The following is an 18,630-nucleotide window of genomic DNA, read 5'->3' as shown; positions in this document are numbered from 1 at the left end:
CAGTCAGCCTCAATGCTGTCTAACACTGATTCAATCAATTGTGCTCAGTACTTTCAAGGCTTTCTTCTCACTTGCCCCTGATTTTAAACACATGACCTTCCACAAACCCTCCCTAATTTATTTTCTAGGTTCAATTTCAACCAGCACCCTTGACAAAACTACATTAACAAGAGACCTTTCAACACAAACGAAGCATCAACAAACTCTTATTAGCAGTAAACAATTTTGAGTTGGTAAACTCTCTAACGATTGTAGTACTTGGACATGTGTGATAATAATAAAATTTAACATTTTCTGAGAATTTAATCTAAAAACAATAACACCATTTAATTTCAGTGGTATAGGCCGAGACCATGCTAAATTGTATCACAGTTAAAATCAAAATCAAAAATAATGATTTATTGATAATGAATCAATATAATATAATTAAATTCAACTAGATTAGGCAAGAATTTGCCTGGCATTGTTTGAAGCATTTTTCTTGTATCAAGTTATTTAATCCCCACACTCTATGGGGCAGCTAACATTGTCCACATTTTACAGATGAGGAATCAGAGGCACAAAGATGGGGAGGAAGTCACATATCATGCTAGCACTTGGCGGACACATCAAGAGGCATCCTGTAAGGGGCTGTCTAAATCTCTCATTCCCCACAGACAATTCCACATCAAACCAGGTATAAAACCTTCAATTACCCACAACTGTTCATTCTGCGCTATGCTCTTACCCACGTGCTGATCACCTCTTGTCTTACTGCTCTCCTCAAAATTAATGAGTATACGCAGAGCACAGCAAGAGAGACCCTGCTGGGTCCTACACTGATTTTGTCTATTAAACTTTAGTCACTATCACACAGATTTGCATTTAATTGTTCTTTAATTATTTCACATCGTATCTTACACCTATTGTGAGTTGCCCCAAGTACGCTGCCTGGTTCCAGGAACATATCAAACATAAAACATATAGTGATTGTTTCTCCCATCCTACAGCACATTGATATTCTGCATATACCATGCTATTAACAATAATTGTTCATACCTACTGAATGCTTACCAGGTGCCAGACACTGTATTCATTTTCACATATATGACTGTATTTAAGTCCCATGGTATTTCTGTACAATAGGTAAGGAAACTGGGGGCCACAAAAAGATTATGCCCAATAGTTCATTACTGTAAATTGGAATATTCTCTTAACACCAACCCCCAAAGCCCTAGCTACCACTGTATGTGATACTCCCTTCCAGGTTTATTTCTATCTTATTCAATAAACTGTGAGTTCCTTGAAAACAAGGCATTTTTTAAATTCTTAATTAATAAGATTAATCACTGGGTTGTATTACAAATTTTAACTAATCTTAAATCTTAAATCTTAAAAAAAGGGATGGGGTATTGTGTGAGAATTTTAACATTGACTGTAATCTGAACACTTAATGTGAGCAGTTGTCCTATAAAGTAAATTTCCTTCTATAATCCTGGACTACAGTTACTTACATTGTGGACAAGAATGCTGCTCACTATATAGTATAACCATCCAGGTATTACAGTAAGGTGAAGAAATTTATTTATGAGAAAACTTAATTTATATGGCAAAACACAGCCAACATGTAGCTCTTGGAATATTACTTTTGGAATATGTAATTCCAGCTTCCTTAAGAAGGTTTTGTTTTCTTATAAATATTGCCATAAAACCGATGTTAAATTAATATCAAATTAATGCCACTAATCTTCCTTGTTCCCTTATTCCAGGAATTCTAGATTTTTCTCTTTATTTAAAAACACGTTTCTAAAAGTTACATGGCCGCTTAGAGAGATATTAACACAATAACCGCTTTCAGGTCCACAAGCATCAGGCATGCTCTCTACCAGTAGCCACCAGACTCTCTACAAAGCCACTGAGCCACAACCCCAAGGGGAGTGGCTGCTACTTTTCAAAAGAAGTTGCTGCACCAGATCTTCTGTCCAACGTGCGTCACTCCTCATTCTTATCCCCAACTAGTGCCTTCTTCTCAACTCTCACTGACTCACAAATTTACAGGATTTCTTACTGCTACACAATCCTGTCCCCCTCCCCTCATGCAGTTGCTGGATCTACATACTCATCACCAAAGAGGCTACATGAGTTAGGGAATCTTCCAGAGTGGATCAAAGTGAGGGAGGCTCAGGATCTTACTTACTACCAGGACTGTCCCTGAAATCCCCAGATTAATTCTAGAATGATTTTGAAGCTGTAATACATAATACAATAGTACTAAAGGTCACTCGCACGGGATTACATAGAAGCTTTTAAAAATTTAGTCTGGGAACATTAGAGACCTGTAGAACATGACTTCTTGTTTTCAAGTGTCCCACTTCCATTTGCCTTATAGATCAACTTTTGTATGATGATGCTTTCAGAGTCAGAGCTTATTCTGCTATACCCAATTCTTAATTTATTATTTTAGGATTCTTACCTCAATAATAATAATAAAAACACACTAGTGGTTACTTACTTGGGCGATTCTGTACTTTCTCTATTAAAGTAGAGTTGAGGAGTTCAACAAACACAGACTCCGACCTTTCTGGTTCATCATCATCCAAAACTGAAATAGTTATGGTTGCCTCACTCTGATTGGCTCTGAAAAGAGCAAATCCAGAAGCTGGCATATAGTCTCTTCCTTGAGTTGCTCTGGCTATACTGGGTGGAAAATAAGGTGGTTTTTCCATATCATCCAGTGTTGCATATGTGACTATGACTTTTCCCATGAGGCCTTTTAACCTTATCACTGATAGTGTGATATTCTGGGTTGCTTCTTCAACTTTGATAGGCCTATTTTTCTCGGAAAAGATGAAGACCCCACAAGGATCATCACTAGCCAAAACTGTTAATGTGGCATTAGTGTGAACTCCCAAAGAGCCACTGGACACACTGATGATTGACACAGAGAAGGCCTTATCCAGTTCTGGATCTTCATCCGGAAGTATTTCCACTGTGATGTTGACACTCTTCTGCCCAATCTCAAATGTGACATTGCCAGAGGTGAAGGCAAGATCGCCATCAGGATCAGAGTCTATGCTCCAAAGCAAAGTCACTTGAGACAGAGCTCCATGGTTTCTCAGAATCTAGAAGATATTTAATGGTAAAATGTATTAAAAGAGGGATTAAAGTGATTGATTTAGAGGTTTTTAAATATAGAATGATAGCAGTATACTCAATTTTTATTTTATTCTTTATAAGTTGTTACCAATAATATAAGATTCTAGGGGCACCTGGGTGGCTCAGGTGGTTAAGTGTCCGACTTCAGCTCAGTTCATGATCTCCCAGCTTGTGGGTTTCAGCTCCACGTTGAGCTCTGTGCTCACAGCTCAGAGCCTGGAGCCTGCTTCGGCTTCTGTGTCTCTCCCTCTCTCTCCCCCTCCCCCTTCTCATTCTCTGTCCAAAAAATAAATAAACATTTAAAAAAAGAGACTATAAGATTCTTGATGGCAGGGAAGAAGTACTACCCATCTTTGAAGACCCTCAGAGAGTCAACTTAAAAAGTGATGTTGCATGAAGCTACAAATTGACTGAATATTTTTAGCTTCTAACTAAACTACCTACAGCTGTATCTTTTCTGCAATATTAGCAATGAAGCAAATGTAATTAATAATTTATTATATATGTATATATTTTTTTACAGTTTATTTATTTATTTTGAGAGACACAGAGAGAGCACAAGCAGGGGAGGAGCAGAGAGAGAGGGAGAATCCCAAGCAGGTTCCATACCACCAGTGCGGAGTTCAATGCAGGGCTCGAACCCACAAAATGTGAAAACATGACCTGAGCTGAAATCAAGCCTCAAATGCCCAACCAACTGAGCCACCCAGGTGCCCCTATAATTTATTATATTTAAATACACTCATGAATATTTTTGTTTTTACTGCAAGATGTTATACCCTTCATTGTAAGGAATAATGAATGATATTTTCTGAAAAGTTAGACAAAAACTCATTTCGGAAAACAAATTATTTCCTTTTATCTTCAATGTAATATGGAAAACTCACCAAAAAAAATATTTCACCCAAGGTTTGATAAAATATATTTAAGAAGAAATGCTTTTGCCAGTAACATGTTAAGAAGAGTAAAGAGGTTTAAAATTACTCCAAGTCCCAAATAATAATTTTTATTTATACTTAAATCTGAATGTTAATCAGAGTAACATTCAAGACAACAATTTTATAAAACTTGATCCCTTCTTTTCTTTTTTTCTTTTTTGAATAATTAGTTATCCTTTCTAATATTGAATATCTGCCACAAGAGTGCTAAGGGATGTATTTTGAGTGATCTTTCTTCATTATTTACATAAAATTTGAGGAAGGTGAGCAAGCTTCTAGCTCATGCCAGTTGTTTAACAATAGAATTCTGCTTAATTCCTAACTGGAACAAAGCAGTGTAGGAAGTACACCTACACACACACACACACACACACACACACACACACACACACACACACACACCCCATAGAGAGTTTTCATTATTAGTGCTGTTCATAAATGTTTTGGATTTTCTTTCTCTTTGGGAGAGAGATGAGATAGGATTGCATCTTTCTACCCGTTAACATTAGGCACTGCCATGTAACTTGCTTTGACCACAAAAGTGTAAATGGAAATGTTATGAATCACAAGAAACTATAAGAGCCAGTATGAGGTTCTCTACATCCACATTCCCACCCCTCCCTACAACCCTCCCACCCCACCAACCACCATGAAGACAGAAGGACTCACTGAGCTATTCCCTCTGTATCCTTGATCCCTCAATGACTGACAACTGCTAAGTTAAGTTGCAGATATACCATGAGTGGAAAAACAAATCTTTGTTATATTAAGCCACTGAGCTTTAGGAGACATTTTTTACCACAGCCTAAGCGAATTAGTACAACATCTATATAAAATATCACTTGTATAGCTCCACTATATTCCTTAAAGATTTATGATTCCTCAGAATCACAAGATAAATTTATATGCAAAACTACATAAAAAGACAAATCTTTATTCAAATCCCTATTCAATGATCAATTTGTACTGTATGTACCACTAGGCTCATTCCCCTCTACCTAAAAAGGAAAAAAAAAATAACATAAAGGACACCTTCATAATACAATAAAACAACTTTAAAAGAAGACAAAGTGGGGGCGCGTAGGTGGCTCAGTCGGTTGAGCATCTGATTCTTGGTTTTGGCTCAGGTCATGATCTCATGGTTCATGGGTTCGAGCCCTGGGTTGGGCTCTGCTCTGGCAAGAAGGAGCCTGCCTGGCATTCTCTCTCTCCCCCTCTCTCCACTCCTCCCCTGCTCACACACTCTCTCTCTCTCAAAATAAATAAGTACACTTTGGGAAAAAAATAAAAGTAGGCAAAATGTCTAAGGCTGCAGGGAAAAAATGTACTCACATTTAATGTAACAGTGCTGTACCCATCTTCTGGTTCAGTTCCACTGACAAAGAGTGACTCAGGGCTAAATTCAAATACACCATGAGCATGGTCAGAGGCTGCAATTGTCACTAGAATTTGTGAAGCCACTCCTAGACTGGCTGCATGAATAAGTTCCAACAAATAGCAAGAAAATGTTAATAAGTAATTTGCAAACCAAAAGAAAAGCCAAGGAACAACTTTTTGAAAAGAGTTGTTCCATTCATTGAGTACGTTCTAATTTGTTTTAGAAAGAAAGGCAGACACAAATGGTTGCCACACATATTCATGCTTTTATGACCTTTCTCTATTTTGGCACCAACGTGATATACAAGTGCTGTATAAGCACTTGGAGATGAATAAGGAAAACTTGTTTTTCTTTTTCTCTCCTATGAAAGAGAACATTCTTCCACACGGAGTATATGAGGAAAGTCTCCCACAACCTTTGCTGACCTCAGAAGAACATGAGCCAAATGACTTTTGCCTTTATGAAAGAGTTTCCCTATGATTTTCATCAATCTGGCTAAACAGATTCTTGGTTTCTAGGACTATTTTTTCAACATATTATAATACTACAGATCTACCTCTCTTGGCCCCAAATATTCTAATCTTGTAACTAAAGAGGTGTCAATATCTAAAGAAGTACTGAATTATTTCCTAAGAAGTATGTTCAACTTTTATGTTGTATTAATATAGGCAGACAAAAAATGAGGAATTCCAAAAGTAACAGAGTAATGAAATACAGTGGCTCCATGAGGCATTGATGGAAGTTAGGAATGAGAGGGGTAGGAACATGAGTTCTGACCCTAAAATATAAAACCTGAAATTGTGAAAAGGAACATCTGAAGATTAGAAAGAGTTCTCCCTCAAGAAATAAGTATTCTATTTGTTTTCTCCCAATACAAAAAAAAAAAAAATGCTGAATCATACTGGCATATGAATCTACTTCAAATGCATTCTCTTTTCAGTATATCCTCCCAATGATTGGCAACTAATTCTCCCCATTTATTGCCTCCTTAATTTCTTTTTCCCATATATTTTGATTAAATGCTACATACAAAGACTGCTGGTTCTTTTTGCAAATAAGCATGATACATTTAACATGACAATATAAATGTTCTATTTATCTCTTTTTAAGTATTCAAAGCTATGTAAAAGATTTTCAAAAATCATTTTATAAATGATATTCAAGCAAAATTTCTATTACAAGTAGAATCAGGAAACCGACTGTATTGGGTTCATACAAAGAAAAGTCTGGGCTTTGGAGGCAGGCAAGAATTTGATTCTGGCTTGATCACTTGCCTAGCTAGGTAACTGTAACACAGAGCAAATAATACTTCAAAAAGTTGCTGTTATGGTTAATGAGAAAACATGTAAAGGACCTGCACATAGTAGGCGTAAATAATTGGTTAGTATTGTTGTCTCTGCAAAGTTAAAATAAAATGCAGACTAGTACAGGGCCTTGGAACAGCTGCTTACCATGTTTGTGAATAGTTGGAAGGAAGAATTCCATGTCCCCGTCACCACTACCACTGCCATCAACCCTAAAGAATTCAGTCACTTCACAAGGAGACACAGAGACACACACACCCACACAATACACATTGACACAGTGAGAAAATGGAGAGCTCTTAAAACATATCCAGAAAAGAGGAAAATGTAGTAATATTCACCCAATGGCATGCATTCTTCCATAGAAAATAAATTATTTTAAATGGTAAAAGTATAATATTAGTCAAGCTACCAATTTATTAAAAATTCATCCAGAGCTTTAGGAAATATTCCATGTAAATAAGTTGTAAATTGGTATTTCTCATTTCTGCCAACTTGACCAGTTTTCTTTTTAAATCACTTACTTAAAGCAATGTATATTGTTTTTAACATTTTAAATATTTTTAAAATATTTGTGGTTGTGTATAACCACAGTTAGGCCTATACGACTATGACAGAGTCACCTTACCATACACAAGAATCAAACTCAAAATTAGGGAAATGCGCCCAACGTTTCCCTCCAGCCATACGTTCAAATTCCCACTTTATTTTCCATCCTCAGACTTGAGCACCCTTTTGCCACTGACATGGTAGAAAGAGGCCTCGGCAAGTGGTGTAAAACCGTCTACTTCACACCTGGCTGTGAGAGATACCCACTGGAAAACCTTCAGCAAGTCATTAAACCTCTTGGTATCTCAGTTTTCTCACCTCTAAAATGGCTGCTTTGTACAGAACTGTTGTAAAGACCAAACAAATAATGTAAAGAATAAAGTACTTCAGCAATATGTAAAGACTATGATAAAGAGAAAGTAGTATTACCTTCACTTCCAATACATCTTATACCCCCCTCATTAATTTATCAAATGTTTACAAACAAAGAAGAAAGGAAGGGTAGTAATGGTAGCAGTAGAAAAGAAGAGGAGTAAGAGAAGAAAGTCCACATCCATACCTATATGCCTGACTGACGTGCTATTTTAAAATCTGCCCTGCTCTTCTGTTCCTCCCCTCAACAGGAATGGGATACACTAGACATGAGAATTTACAACATCACGCATCTGAAATCACCTTAGAGACTTGAGACAAAATGAATTTTAGGGAATATCCAGTGCATCCCCTATATTACCTACACATCATGAGAGATGGTGAAGTTCAACACCAATGTACCCTGAATAACATAAAATATCTATGTGGGTGGCTATCAAAAGAATTTAACTCCCCACAATACTGCACTTCTTAGGCAGTCCCTAGCTATGACTCAGAATAGAAGCTGGTACCTAGATCCTTTTACCTCCGATCCCAACTCACTGAGGGGAAAATGAGACTGTCTGCCACTATTGCTTCTAATGAGAATGCAAGACTGGTTTTCAAATGAGTACCCATGCCCAATTAACATGTAACAGAACGGTGCATATTCTAAACATATGGGGAGAAGTTTCTACATAAAATCACTATGGTGACAAATATTACTTCTGAAGATATTTAATGTTACTTATTAATCAATAATGATCACTAACATTTTCTCTATTAAATACGTACTACTAGCTACAAGGGATACAAAGAACAACTTTCACCTATTTTATAGTGACCTCTAATTAATGAAGTCCTGTCATGAAAATAATGATTCAGACATGCGAGTAATTGTCTCTGGAGGACAAACAAGGCTGGCATTTTTACATGTCGCTCTCCAAAAAAGGCCATTCAGCATATTTATACTGTTCTATGCAGTCAACCAACCTGTGGCACTATTTAGTCCCTTTCCTGGCTTGGCCTCCTTTGCTTTCACCCTGGGCTTTGTGAACACAGGGAAAGGAAATGTGGGGAAATCCTGCATACTTACTCCAAAGTCTCATTACACAGTAAAAGACAATTTTAATATTTCTATTTTACTCAATCTCTCCCTTTGGATGGCTTATACAGTATTGTAACTTTCTTCACTAAAACATGAAGATAATAACAAGATGATAATACAAGGTTTTGTAACGGAAGAAAATGTCCTGCTGATTCCATACCAACTCTCAATTTCTTACATTTATAAAGGGAATATGATGCACATCATATATATTCTATCACACCCCAAGCAGTACCTGAATATCAAATACATTAACACTTCTGCAAAGAAATCTATATAAATAGTTCATCCAAATGGGATAAAGACTATAAATAGCCTCTCTCCAGTGCAGATGGGTTTTGCCACAAAATGAATTCTGACTCCAAAAATCTATGAAAATTGGAGATTTTGAATATCATAATTGAAGACAAAGTACTGCTGACCTGTTTTATTGATAATCACCTCATAATAAATTAACTGAAAGGACTAGTTTTTACCTGGGCTACATGTGGAAATAGCTCTGAAGGAGCTACTATGAAAATCCAAAAGTGGGAGAAAGGAAAGATGTGATTTTAGGGGCACCTACTACAAATGACAACTATGATTTGGTGAATGAGAACAATTATACTACTTCATGCTAAAAGCACATCTACTTTAGGAAAAGACCAATGGGTAATAAAAGGGGAAAAAACAATACGAACAGATGGTGTCCTTACAATAAACGTTAGAAATATTAACTCAGAATTAACCAACCTCACAGCAAAAGTCTATGTAAATAAAACTATGAGTTGAATATTGATTTCTAAAACCAATATTCTAACTTTATGTGGAAAGATGGAAATTTTCTTTTTACCAATAAAAGAAAGGGACTCTCCATCAGAAACTGCCTACCATACAATTATTAGTATATTAGTAATTATTAATCTTCAGGGTGCTCTTTCCAAAAACTAGTAATTCACTCATTTAAAAAAAACGTTACATTGATTCCAAGGATTGCATTTCCTTAATAGAATCTACTATCATCAAGGTGAATGGACAAGCAAATATATGACACTTTTGAGTCACCAGCTTACCTCCTCCCTCCAAGTTCAATAACTCAACTTTAAAAGATTTTTCCAATTCAGGGACAGAATTATCAGTGATGTTAACAGAAATGTATTTGTATCTTTCTCCTGGTTGAAATTCTAAGGTACCAGAAACACTCTGAAATACAAACAAAACATTTATCCATTAGATTATAATTATTCTGAATATTAATGTGCACAGTGAGTATTTACTATGTCCCACATTGTTGTAAATACTGAAACAATAACATAATAAGAATATAAACCTCAAAATCCTTAGGTGGATATGGATAGTGTTCAATACAAATTCTAAACAAATATTCTCCACAACTAAATAAAGCAGACAGATTTTTATTTCTCTTGTTTAGCTATTCATCAAAAAGATAGTCAAGGCAAATGAGATATCTGAATATGTGAAAACCACAAATTCCTAAATTAATTCAATGCACATGTCTCTTGACAAGTATATTTAGAGCTATTCAAATTATATCATTGAGTAATGTAATTACTCAGTGCCTAACAACAGCATTTTGGTGTTTTCATTCTGAGAATTTCTCCAAACAATAAATATCCGTCTATTGGGCATTAACATTTTCTTGATTGTACTTGCAACTGCAATTCGTCATACAGATAGATCTCCCATCACAAAAGTTCACATACTACAGGAAAAACAAAAAGTTATTTAAATTCAAAGTCTTACGGTCCTTTTTTACTCCCATCTTCATTATCTCTTAAAAAAAAAAAACACTGTCCCCTCAAGACATGAGAATACACCTTAAAGTTGTTCAAATTTTTCTAGTGTTAGTTTGCATGGACAAACTATATTACATTCTCAGGAGCTATTAATGGCCTTAAAGCTAAATTAAGAAACCCAAGTACCAATTTACTTATTCATTTATTTACTTTTTAAAAATATTTACCAAATGCACAGCATGTACAATGGCACCATTTTAAATGCGTGGAATTCAAAAATAACCAAGACAAATCTCTAGTGAGATGGAGAAGATTCTATCAGGAATGTTAACTGTGTAATATAATAATTCAAATAGAATAACAACAGCTGTAAAATACATATAGTTTGCTCAAGAAGGAAGTAATTAACTTTGCCTAGAGGGTAATCATCAATAGAGTAATTCTACAAGTGTTAACAACAGAGATAATATTTGACTGTCTAAGGAAACCATCTTTTAACTTGACCTTTGTAATATCCTACACAATTAGCCATTAACTCTCCAGAAATATGTTTTTCTCTGGTATTCCATATCACACTCGCCATTTTTCCTTAACTTTCTAACTCATCCTTTTTAGTATTCATTACTGATTTTAACAGTCTCCTTATGACCTCTAAAAACTGCTGTTTATTAGACTCTCTCTAGACAAGGATACCATAGGCTTAGGCTTTTAATATTATTTATATGCTCCCAACTCTTAAATTCCTCTCTCCAACCCCTATATCTAGACTTAAATCTTAATGCCTACTTCAAAGTTTTCTTATAATTTCTGTCAGAATTTTTAAGTCACAATTTTCCCTTAAAAAAATCTATGCCTTATCCAATCCTCTCCACCGTACTAAATTATATAGCAGCAAGTTGTTCATGCCCAGAACTAGGGGGTCACTTTTGACACCTTCTTCTTTTTATCCTTTACAATAAACAACCTTCACGTCCTGCCATTTCAACTCTGACACACTTCTTGAGACCACCTACTTCTTTACATATACATCATGATCTACCTAGTCCAAAATACTAACACCTTTCGCCTTGTTTAGAAAATGGACTCCTTACTGGCCTTTCTGCATCCAGTGCCTATATCTTCCAATCCATTCTCCCCAGTTCAGTTTCATAATCTTTCATAAATATATAACACCTTTCAATTACTTCTCCTTGCTATTAAAATATAAGGCACAAATATAGCATGAGATCTAAGGCCTAGGAAGATTCAGGCCCTTGTTTACCTTATCTTTTATCATGACACCTATCTGTCCACATTCCAGAAACACTGGTCTTCTTTCTGCTCCTCATTAGGGCCATTTAACCATTTTACTCATGCCATTTTACCATGAGATCTCAGGTAGTTCTTCCCTCCCGCTTCACCTAGTTTGCTAGTTTTCTCCTCTTTAAACTTCAGAGCTCAGCATAAGTATCACTTCCCCAAAAAAAGGCCACCTCCACTACCCTATGTCAATATCCACTTCTCTCCCATACCAACCTTGAACATTTCTGTAACTGTGATTCAGTCATTAATTAGCTATTTAATATCATTCTCAAGAGCTGGGAGTAAGCACCTGGATGGTGGGGACCACGTGTACCTCAATATAAGAGAATAAACTTAAGAACAGTGATATCTGATATGCAATTGTCTCCTCTTCAGTAGAGGATCCCTCCTGGCACTTTCCCTCCTTCCCCCGACACTTGCATACTCACACACACAGCCTAAAAAGTCTTGCTTTTATATGCTAATGCAGACCAGAAAGAGCTAACCCATCATAGAGAAGTGAAGAAGTTATCAGGTTTTCAGGGAAAAGCAAAGATTACAGTTCAAAGTGAAAACCAGTGACAAACAGGACATCCAAGTACCCTAAAAATCATCAGAAATGTCTTCAAGGGTAGTAGTTTTCTGACTGTCATGAAATATATGTCATGAAATATAGGGGCATAGGTTTTGCTTTATTTTGTTTTGGTTATTAAAGAAAATTATAATCCAACTGGAGATTGGGGATTTCCAGAATAACTAGAAATTGGAGACCACCAATATAAGGACTAAAGTATTTCTTTAAGAGAATGCAGAGAATATTAAGCTAAGCTGTAATGTCTTGTGGAATATGTTATATATCAAATTAATTAAAGATACAATAAATGTCAAGGCAAGAGAAATAGAACTTACCCAAGAAAAAGAGTCTAAGAAAGAAGAAATCTGAGAAAACTTTGCCCACTGGACTACAGCCAAAATTAATTGAATTCAATTAGGCAAGGTTTCTGAGGTTTGAACAGAAAACTATATACAAATTACTGAACTCCAAACTATTGTGCAGGTCTTATTAGGAAGAAGGAGGGAAACTAATATTAAATTTTAAATTTTTTTTTTAACGTTTATTTATTTTTGAGACAGAGAAAAGAGCATGAATGGGGGAGGGTCAGAGAGAGGGAGACACAGAATCTGAAACAGGCTCCAGGCTCTGAGCTGTCAGCACAGAGCCTGACGCGGGACTCGAACTCACGGACCGCGAGATCATGACCTGAGCCAAAGTCGGCCGCTTAACCTACTGAGCCACCCAGACGCCCCTAATATTAAATTTTAAAAAGAGGACTCTTTGGGAAAATAAAGTTGTTGAAGGATAGAAAATACATCCTGAGAAGTACAGCCAAGAAGAAATCATGAGCATTTGCTTAATATGAACGAATACTGGTGATAATAAGAATAGGCAGCGGTAACAATGTCACTGTGTATGTGCCATGTATAGTACATGACACTTAAAATGCTGCCATCCATCCTCAGAGCAATTCTGCCCAGTAGACATGGTCTCCTCTTAATGATAAGGATACTAAGGTTAGGAAGATTTGAGGCTCCCAAGGTCACACATTTAGAAGACCAGTTGAAACCCAGTCTGGTCCAGCTCAAAATCCCAAGCTTCTGTTTGTCAGTGCCACACTACTTCTCACTTGGAGAATAATATAATTCAAATGGAAAAGACATGGATATACAATTTCTTTACAATTTTGGACCTGTTTGATGGAAGCATACAAGAGGGTTTAAAATGTTTAAGGGACACCTGGGTGGCTCAGTCAGTTGAGTGTCTGACTTCAGCTAGGTCATGATCTCACAGTTTGTGAGTCCAAGCCTCATGTCAGGCTCTGTGCTGACAGCTCAGATCCTGGAGCCTGCTTCAGATTCTGTGTCTCCTTCTCTCTCTGTTCCTCCCCTGCTCATGCACTCGCTCTCTCTATCAAAAATAAATAAACATTAAAAAAAATTTTAAATGTTGAAGAAAGACGGGTGCCTGCATGGCTCAGTCAAGTGAGTATCCAACTTCAGCTCAGGTCATGATCTTGCAGTTCTTGAGTTTGAGCCCCGCATCAGGCTCTGTGCTGACAGCTCGGAGACTGGGGCCTGCTTCAGATTCTGTGTCTCCCTTTCTCTCTGCCCCTCCTCCACTGGTGCTTGCTCGCTCTCTCTCTCTCTCTCTCTCTCTCTCTCCCTCTCTCAAAAATATAAACATTTTTTAAAATATTAAAAAAATAAAACGTTTAAGAAATAGAATTTTAAATATATACCCTATATATCAAAATCTGTGACATTAAAATAAGTAATATAAGTGAACACTATGACAAATATAAGACACGAGAAATTATCAGTATGAGAGCTACTTAAGTGTCAGGCGTTAAAGGACTGAAGTACTTGAATTTGTAGAAATCAACAGGCTAGAGAGCAATCCGTCAGCGCTTATTTTGCTTGTTGAGTATAACAGGGGACCAGTGCAAGTCTCTTCCACTCCCGCAAGGGAAGGACTGAGTCTCTTTGATAAATATGGCTTCCAAATGATCAAGTGATTTACCTGATAGTCCTCAGGACTAAATGCTGTCAGTGACACCGTCCTAAATTCCGCCAGAACCCTCCCCAGGAGTCCTTGTGCCCGGACGACCAATAGTCTCACTTCTCCATCTTCCTCCTGCACGGTGATGTGAGGCATGCTGCTTGCAGGCAGGGTCATCGCGTCCTCAGGCTCAGGGGGCAGCCCTGTGGAGAACTGCAGCAAGCCTGCAAGACACAGAGAGCCATTCTGACCCCAGTGATCTGTGGAAGAATTTCTTCTGAAACATCTTCAGAATTCATCTGAAACAATCTTGCACAATTATTTTGGCCACCAGAATAAAATTCGGAGGGCTTTCATTTAGAAAGACTTCAGTGAAGATTTGATTAACATGCTTTTGACACAGAATGTGTTAAGTTTTCAATATAAGTTAAAATTTTCTTTGTCTCTACCCAAAGAATCTCTAGAATATTTGAGTCTCTAGAATTCATTCTTAAACTTAGAGCAGAACATGATAAATGCCTCCCTAAAGGATTTGCAACCCATTTAAGAAAAATTTAACTGTAAAATCAGAGTTCAAGAGCCTCTCAGGTTCCCTACACAGAACTGTTACTAGTTTTTCTTGCTTTATGCCCCCCAAAAAACTATTAATTTTCAATATAGAATAACAGTCTCTATTTGTTAGGACGGATATCTGTGACAACTCCACAATTAAGAAAATTATCACTTTGCAGCACAAAAAGAAATTAATATAAACAGACAGTGATAACTTCACTTCTTTAAGCCAGTACAATATAAATTACAAAGTATTTCAATTAATTAGTTGTTAACATATCACTAGAAGATAATTTAAATAAAAAAATTTTGAAAGCCATGAATGAAAGTACTTTTTTTGTTTTAAATAATCCTGTATATACCTTTCAAAATATATTTGTAAACTTCAGAAATTGATCTTTGTATTTTCTTTTATAAACAATGTCCCTCAAAATGGCAGCTTAGAATTTCAAGAGCCCACAAGTTAGAGGACCCAAAGGAGTTCAATTGCAATCATTTGCAAAATATCCCTTCAGAAGTTCTTAACTAGACCAAATATACCCGGAGAAGAGAGCATTCTTCTCCCAGGAGGGCTTGGTTACCATATGGGTGATCACTAGCTTTGATGGTGATATCTGTTGTTTCCTTTTCAGGGTCTATGCTTGCACCACTGGTGGGGATGGATCCCAGCTTCCCATCTCCAGGAATTGCAGAAACCAGCGTCACACGGAAATACTCATTAAGCTCAGGAATATCATCATCAAGAACATATATATTCAGAACCTATAAATGTAAAAATCCAGAGGCATGAAGCAATGAGGCATACAGAAATGACTTACCACTTACCAGAAGAAAATAAAATAGCCAATTAAGTTATATTTAATTGAAGTTACTATGTAACATGATCCACTTCCTTTTTAAAAAATGTTTATTTACTTTTGAGGGAGAGAGAGACAGAGAATGCAAGCATGCATGCACAGGTGACCAGGGGAGGGGCAGAGAGAGAGGGAGGCAGAGAATCCCAAGCAGGCTCTGTATTGACAACACCTAACATGATCCATTTATTAAACATTAAAACACAGACAGAGAAGGACCAGAGAAGTGAATTCTTAAACAATAATGGGTGTCGAGTATGAACACTTTCTGTCTAAAAATATCATATTGAGGGGCACCTGGGTGGCTCAGGTGAGTGACCGACTCTTGATTTCAGCTCAGGTTGTGACCCCAGGGTCAGAGGATCATGCCCCACGTTGGGCTCTGCACTGAGTGTGGAGCCTGCTTGGGATTCTCTCTCTCCTTCTGCCCCTCTTTCCTGCTCACATTCTCTCAAATAAAAAAATAAGTAAAATAAAATAAATAAAATGAAAACACCATATTGATGTATTAACATCATACCATACATGACATATTAATGTATCAATGTAATACCATATTGCTTGTACCAACGACAGTGGTATGACCAACCTCAGGGTACAAAGTTCATAAATAAGGAACTGCATGTTATCTGATGGGATGTGCAGGGGGCAGTTGAACGGACAACATATACATATCTAGTTCCTGCCTAAGGAACACCTGACATTCTTAGTAGTAGAATTTTTAAAAAGAGATTCAAAATGGACTTTGAAAATCTGGTGTAAGTAATCTTTCCAAAAAAGTAGCAATAACTCAAGCCAAGATCTACAAAATTTAAGTCAAAATCTGAAGTGAAAAAACAATTCCCCTCCCTTTATTAACTGAATAAGCATGCCGTGACACCCACAATGTGCCAAGATTGGAAAATGCCCCAATCCCAAAGAGGCTCACGGGCTATTGTAGGAAAGAGATGACGAGGAAAACATTTAAAACCATGTATACTGCTAGTTAGTAGGTTACTGGTCTGGTTTTGAATCATTAAATATAGTTATTATAGTATTTAATTAATATATTCCATATACTAAAAATGTAACAAGATATTAATTGATCAAATGCAATGTAAAATGTCATAATAGGGTTATGCACAAAGTACACATAAAAAGAACAACCAATTTTACCTACTAACGATTTTACAACAGACACGTTTTAAGTGTCTTAATGTGTTAGTTGTGGTTGTAAATAATAATGGGAAGGACATTCCGAGTAAAAGAAACAGCACTTGTAGAGGGAGCTGGTGTGAAAGAATAAGACATACAGGGAAACTGAAATTAGACCACCATCATTGGTGTGGGAGATAAGGCTAGACAGATAATTAGCTCAGTTCAAAGGGACCTTTTATGCTAACACTAAAAACAATTTTGACTCTCAGGCCCACAGCACCAGCAGGATGGGCAAGATGAAAGTGCCATATTCAGTACAAGAAAGCCCAGTTGGGCAGAGCCCTGAAGGCCAATACTTTTGAAGACACAACCCGTGCACAGGGAGTTGTGCTGGAAAAAAGGGGTCGGAGCCAAACAGCCAAATTCTGCCATCAGGAAGTGTGTCAGGGTGTAGCTGATCAAGAATGGCAAAAAAAAAAAAAAAAAATCACAGCCTTTGTATCCAAAGATGGTTGAATTTTATTGAGGTAAGAGTTTTAGTCTATTGTAGTTTCTGTTCTTAAGATATTTTCTCCCACTTTTTTTATATAACGAACGGGTATTTTTAGTGATAGTTGCTGACACCAGAAGTAAACTGTTGATTCTGTTCCAGGAAAATGATGAAGTTCTGGTTGTTGGATTTGGTCACAAAGGTCATGCTGTTGGTAACATTCCTGGAGTTTGTTTTAAGATTGGTGAAGTAGCCAGTGTCTCTCTATTGGCCTTACACAAAGAGAAGAAAGAAAGACCAAGATCATAAGTTTTGATGGTGAAAACATGACAGTAATAAATTTTCAAATGCCAAAAAAAAATTGGGACTTCATTCCACAGGCAGTGGAGAGAACAGAAGAATCATAAGCAGGAAATGGACAAAGTGAGAATTTTGCTTTAGACTCAGTACCAGGGCAGAGTGTAAACAGAGTGGACAGGGCAAGAAAGGATGCTAGGGGCTGAGACAGGAGGTGAATGATGAGAGAGAATGAGATTCTGAATAATGCAGTGACAGTGGAGATGAAGAAAAACAGATGGATTTGAGATTTGTTCTAGAGATAGAAGACCCAGACCCTGATGACTCACTTAGCATAGCAAGTGGAGAACAGAAAGGAATGAAGAGGCCTTCCTGGTTTCTCCCAGAAAGAAGGGTGACAACATTCTGACAATGCACTCTCACTCCAAATGCAATCTCCAAAGTACTAATCTTTGGGCTAAAACCATTTGGAGGACTTTTTTTTAATGTAGTTTTTCTTAAGAGTTTGATTTAGCAGGTCTGAATTTGGTTTTAATGTTCATTTTAATCAAAATTTTAAATAAGAAATTAACATATGGCACAGCCAAAATACTCAAGGGGAAGGGCAAAAATGATACCTACTACCCAAATCATGTCATTGTTCCTAAACTAAAAATAACAATATGCAGTCTGAAGATTTCAGATATCTTGCCCCTACAAAGCAAAGCTAACAAATGTTGCTATAAAAAGTAACACCAAAACATCACGATGTCTTACAAAGCCAGATTAATTGGTTGGTGTAGATCTAGCAGACATCGTATTATAAACCAACCCCACTAGTCAATGTTACTACTTTGCAATAAAGATCACTTATTGCTTAAAGAAACTAAAAATTACAGAAGAAAATATTTTAAATATAACTTCACAAGAGCTTATTTTCCAGAATCTGATTAACTCTTAGCTCTTCCAAAATGTGTTTATAAA

General features: G+C 36.7%; 1 protein-coding gene across 1 annotated transcript in view; it reads right to left on the bottom strand.

Moving 5' to 3' along the window:
* The window catches only part of ADGRV1 (adhesion G protein-coupled receptor V1), a 559,991-nt gene that overhangs the window by 450,112 nt on the left and 91,249 nt on the right, over positions 1-18,630 (bottom strand). The window contains exons 23-28 of the mRNA XM_042956013.1: positions 15,471-15,651; positions 14,359-14,561; positions 9,816-9,945; positions 6,903-6,983; positions 5,406-5,545; positions 2,492-3,101 (exon numbers count right to left, since the gene is read on the bottom strand). Of these exons, the coding sequence (XP_042811947.1) occupies positions 2,492-3,101; positions 5,406-5,545; positions 6,903-6,983; positions 9,816-9,945; positions 14,359-14,561; positions 15,471-15,651 (1,345 nt within the window). The remainder of the gene's footprint in view (positions 1-2,491; positions 3,102-5,405; positions 5,546-6,902; positions 6,984-9,815; positions 9,946-14,358; positions 14,562-15,470; positions 15,652-18,630) is intronic.

This window comes from Panthera leo, chromosome A1 (genome assembly GCF_018350215.1).
Source record: "Panthera leo isolate Ple1 chromosome A1, P.leo_Ple1_pat1.1, whole genome shotgun sequence".
NCBI lineage: Eukaryota > Metazoa > Chordata > Mammalia > Carnivora > Felidae > Panthera > Panthera leo.
Note: the sequence above shows the minus strand (reverse complement) of the source record. Positions and strands in the feature narration are given on the sequence as shown.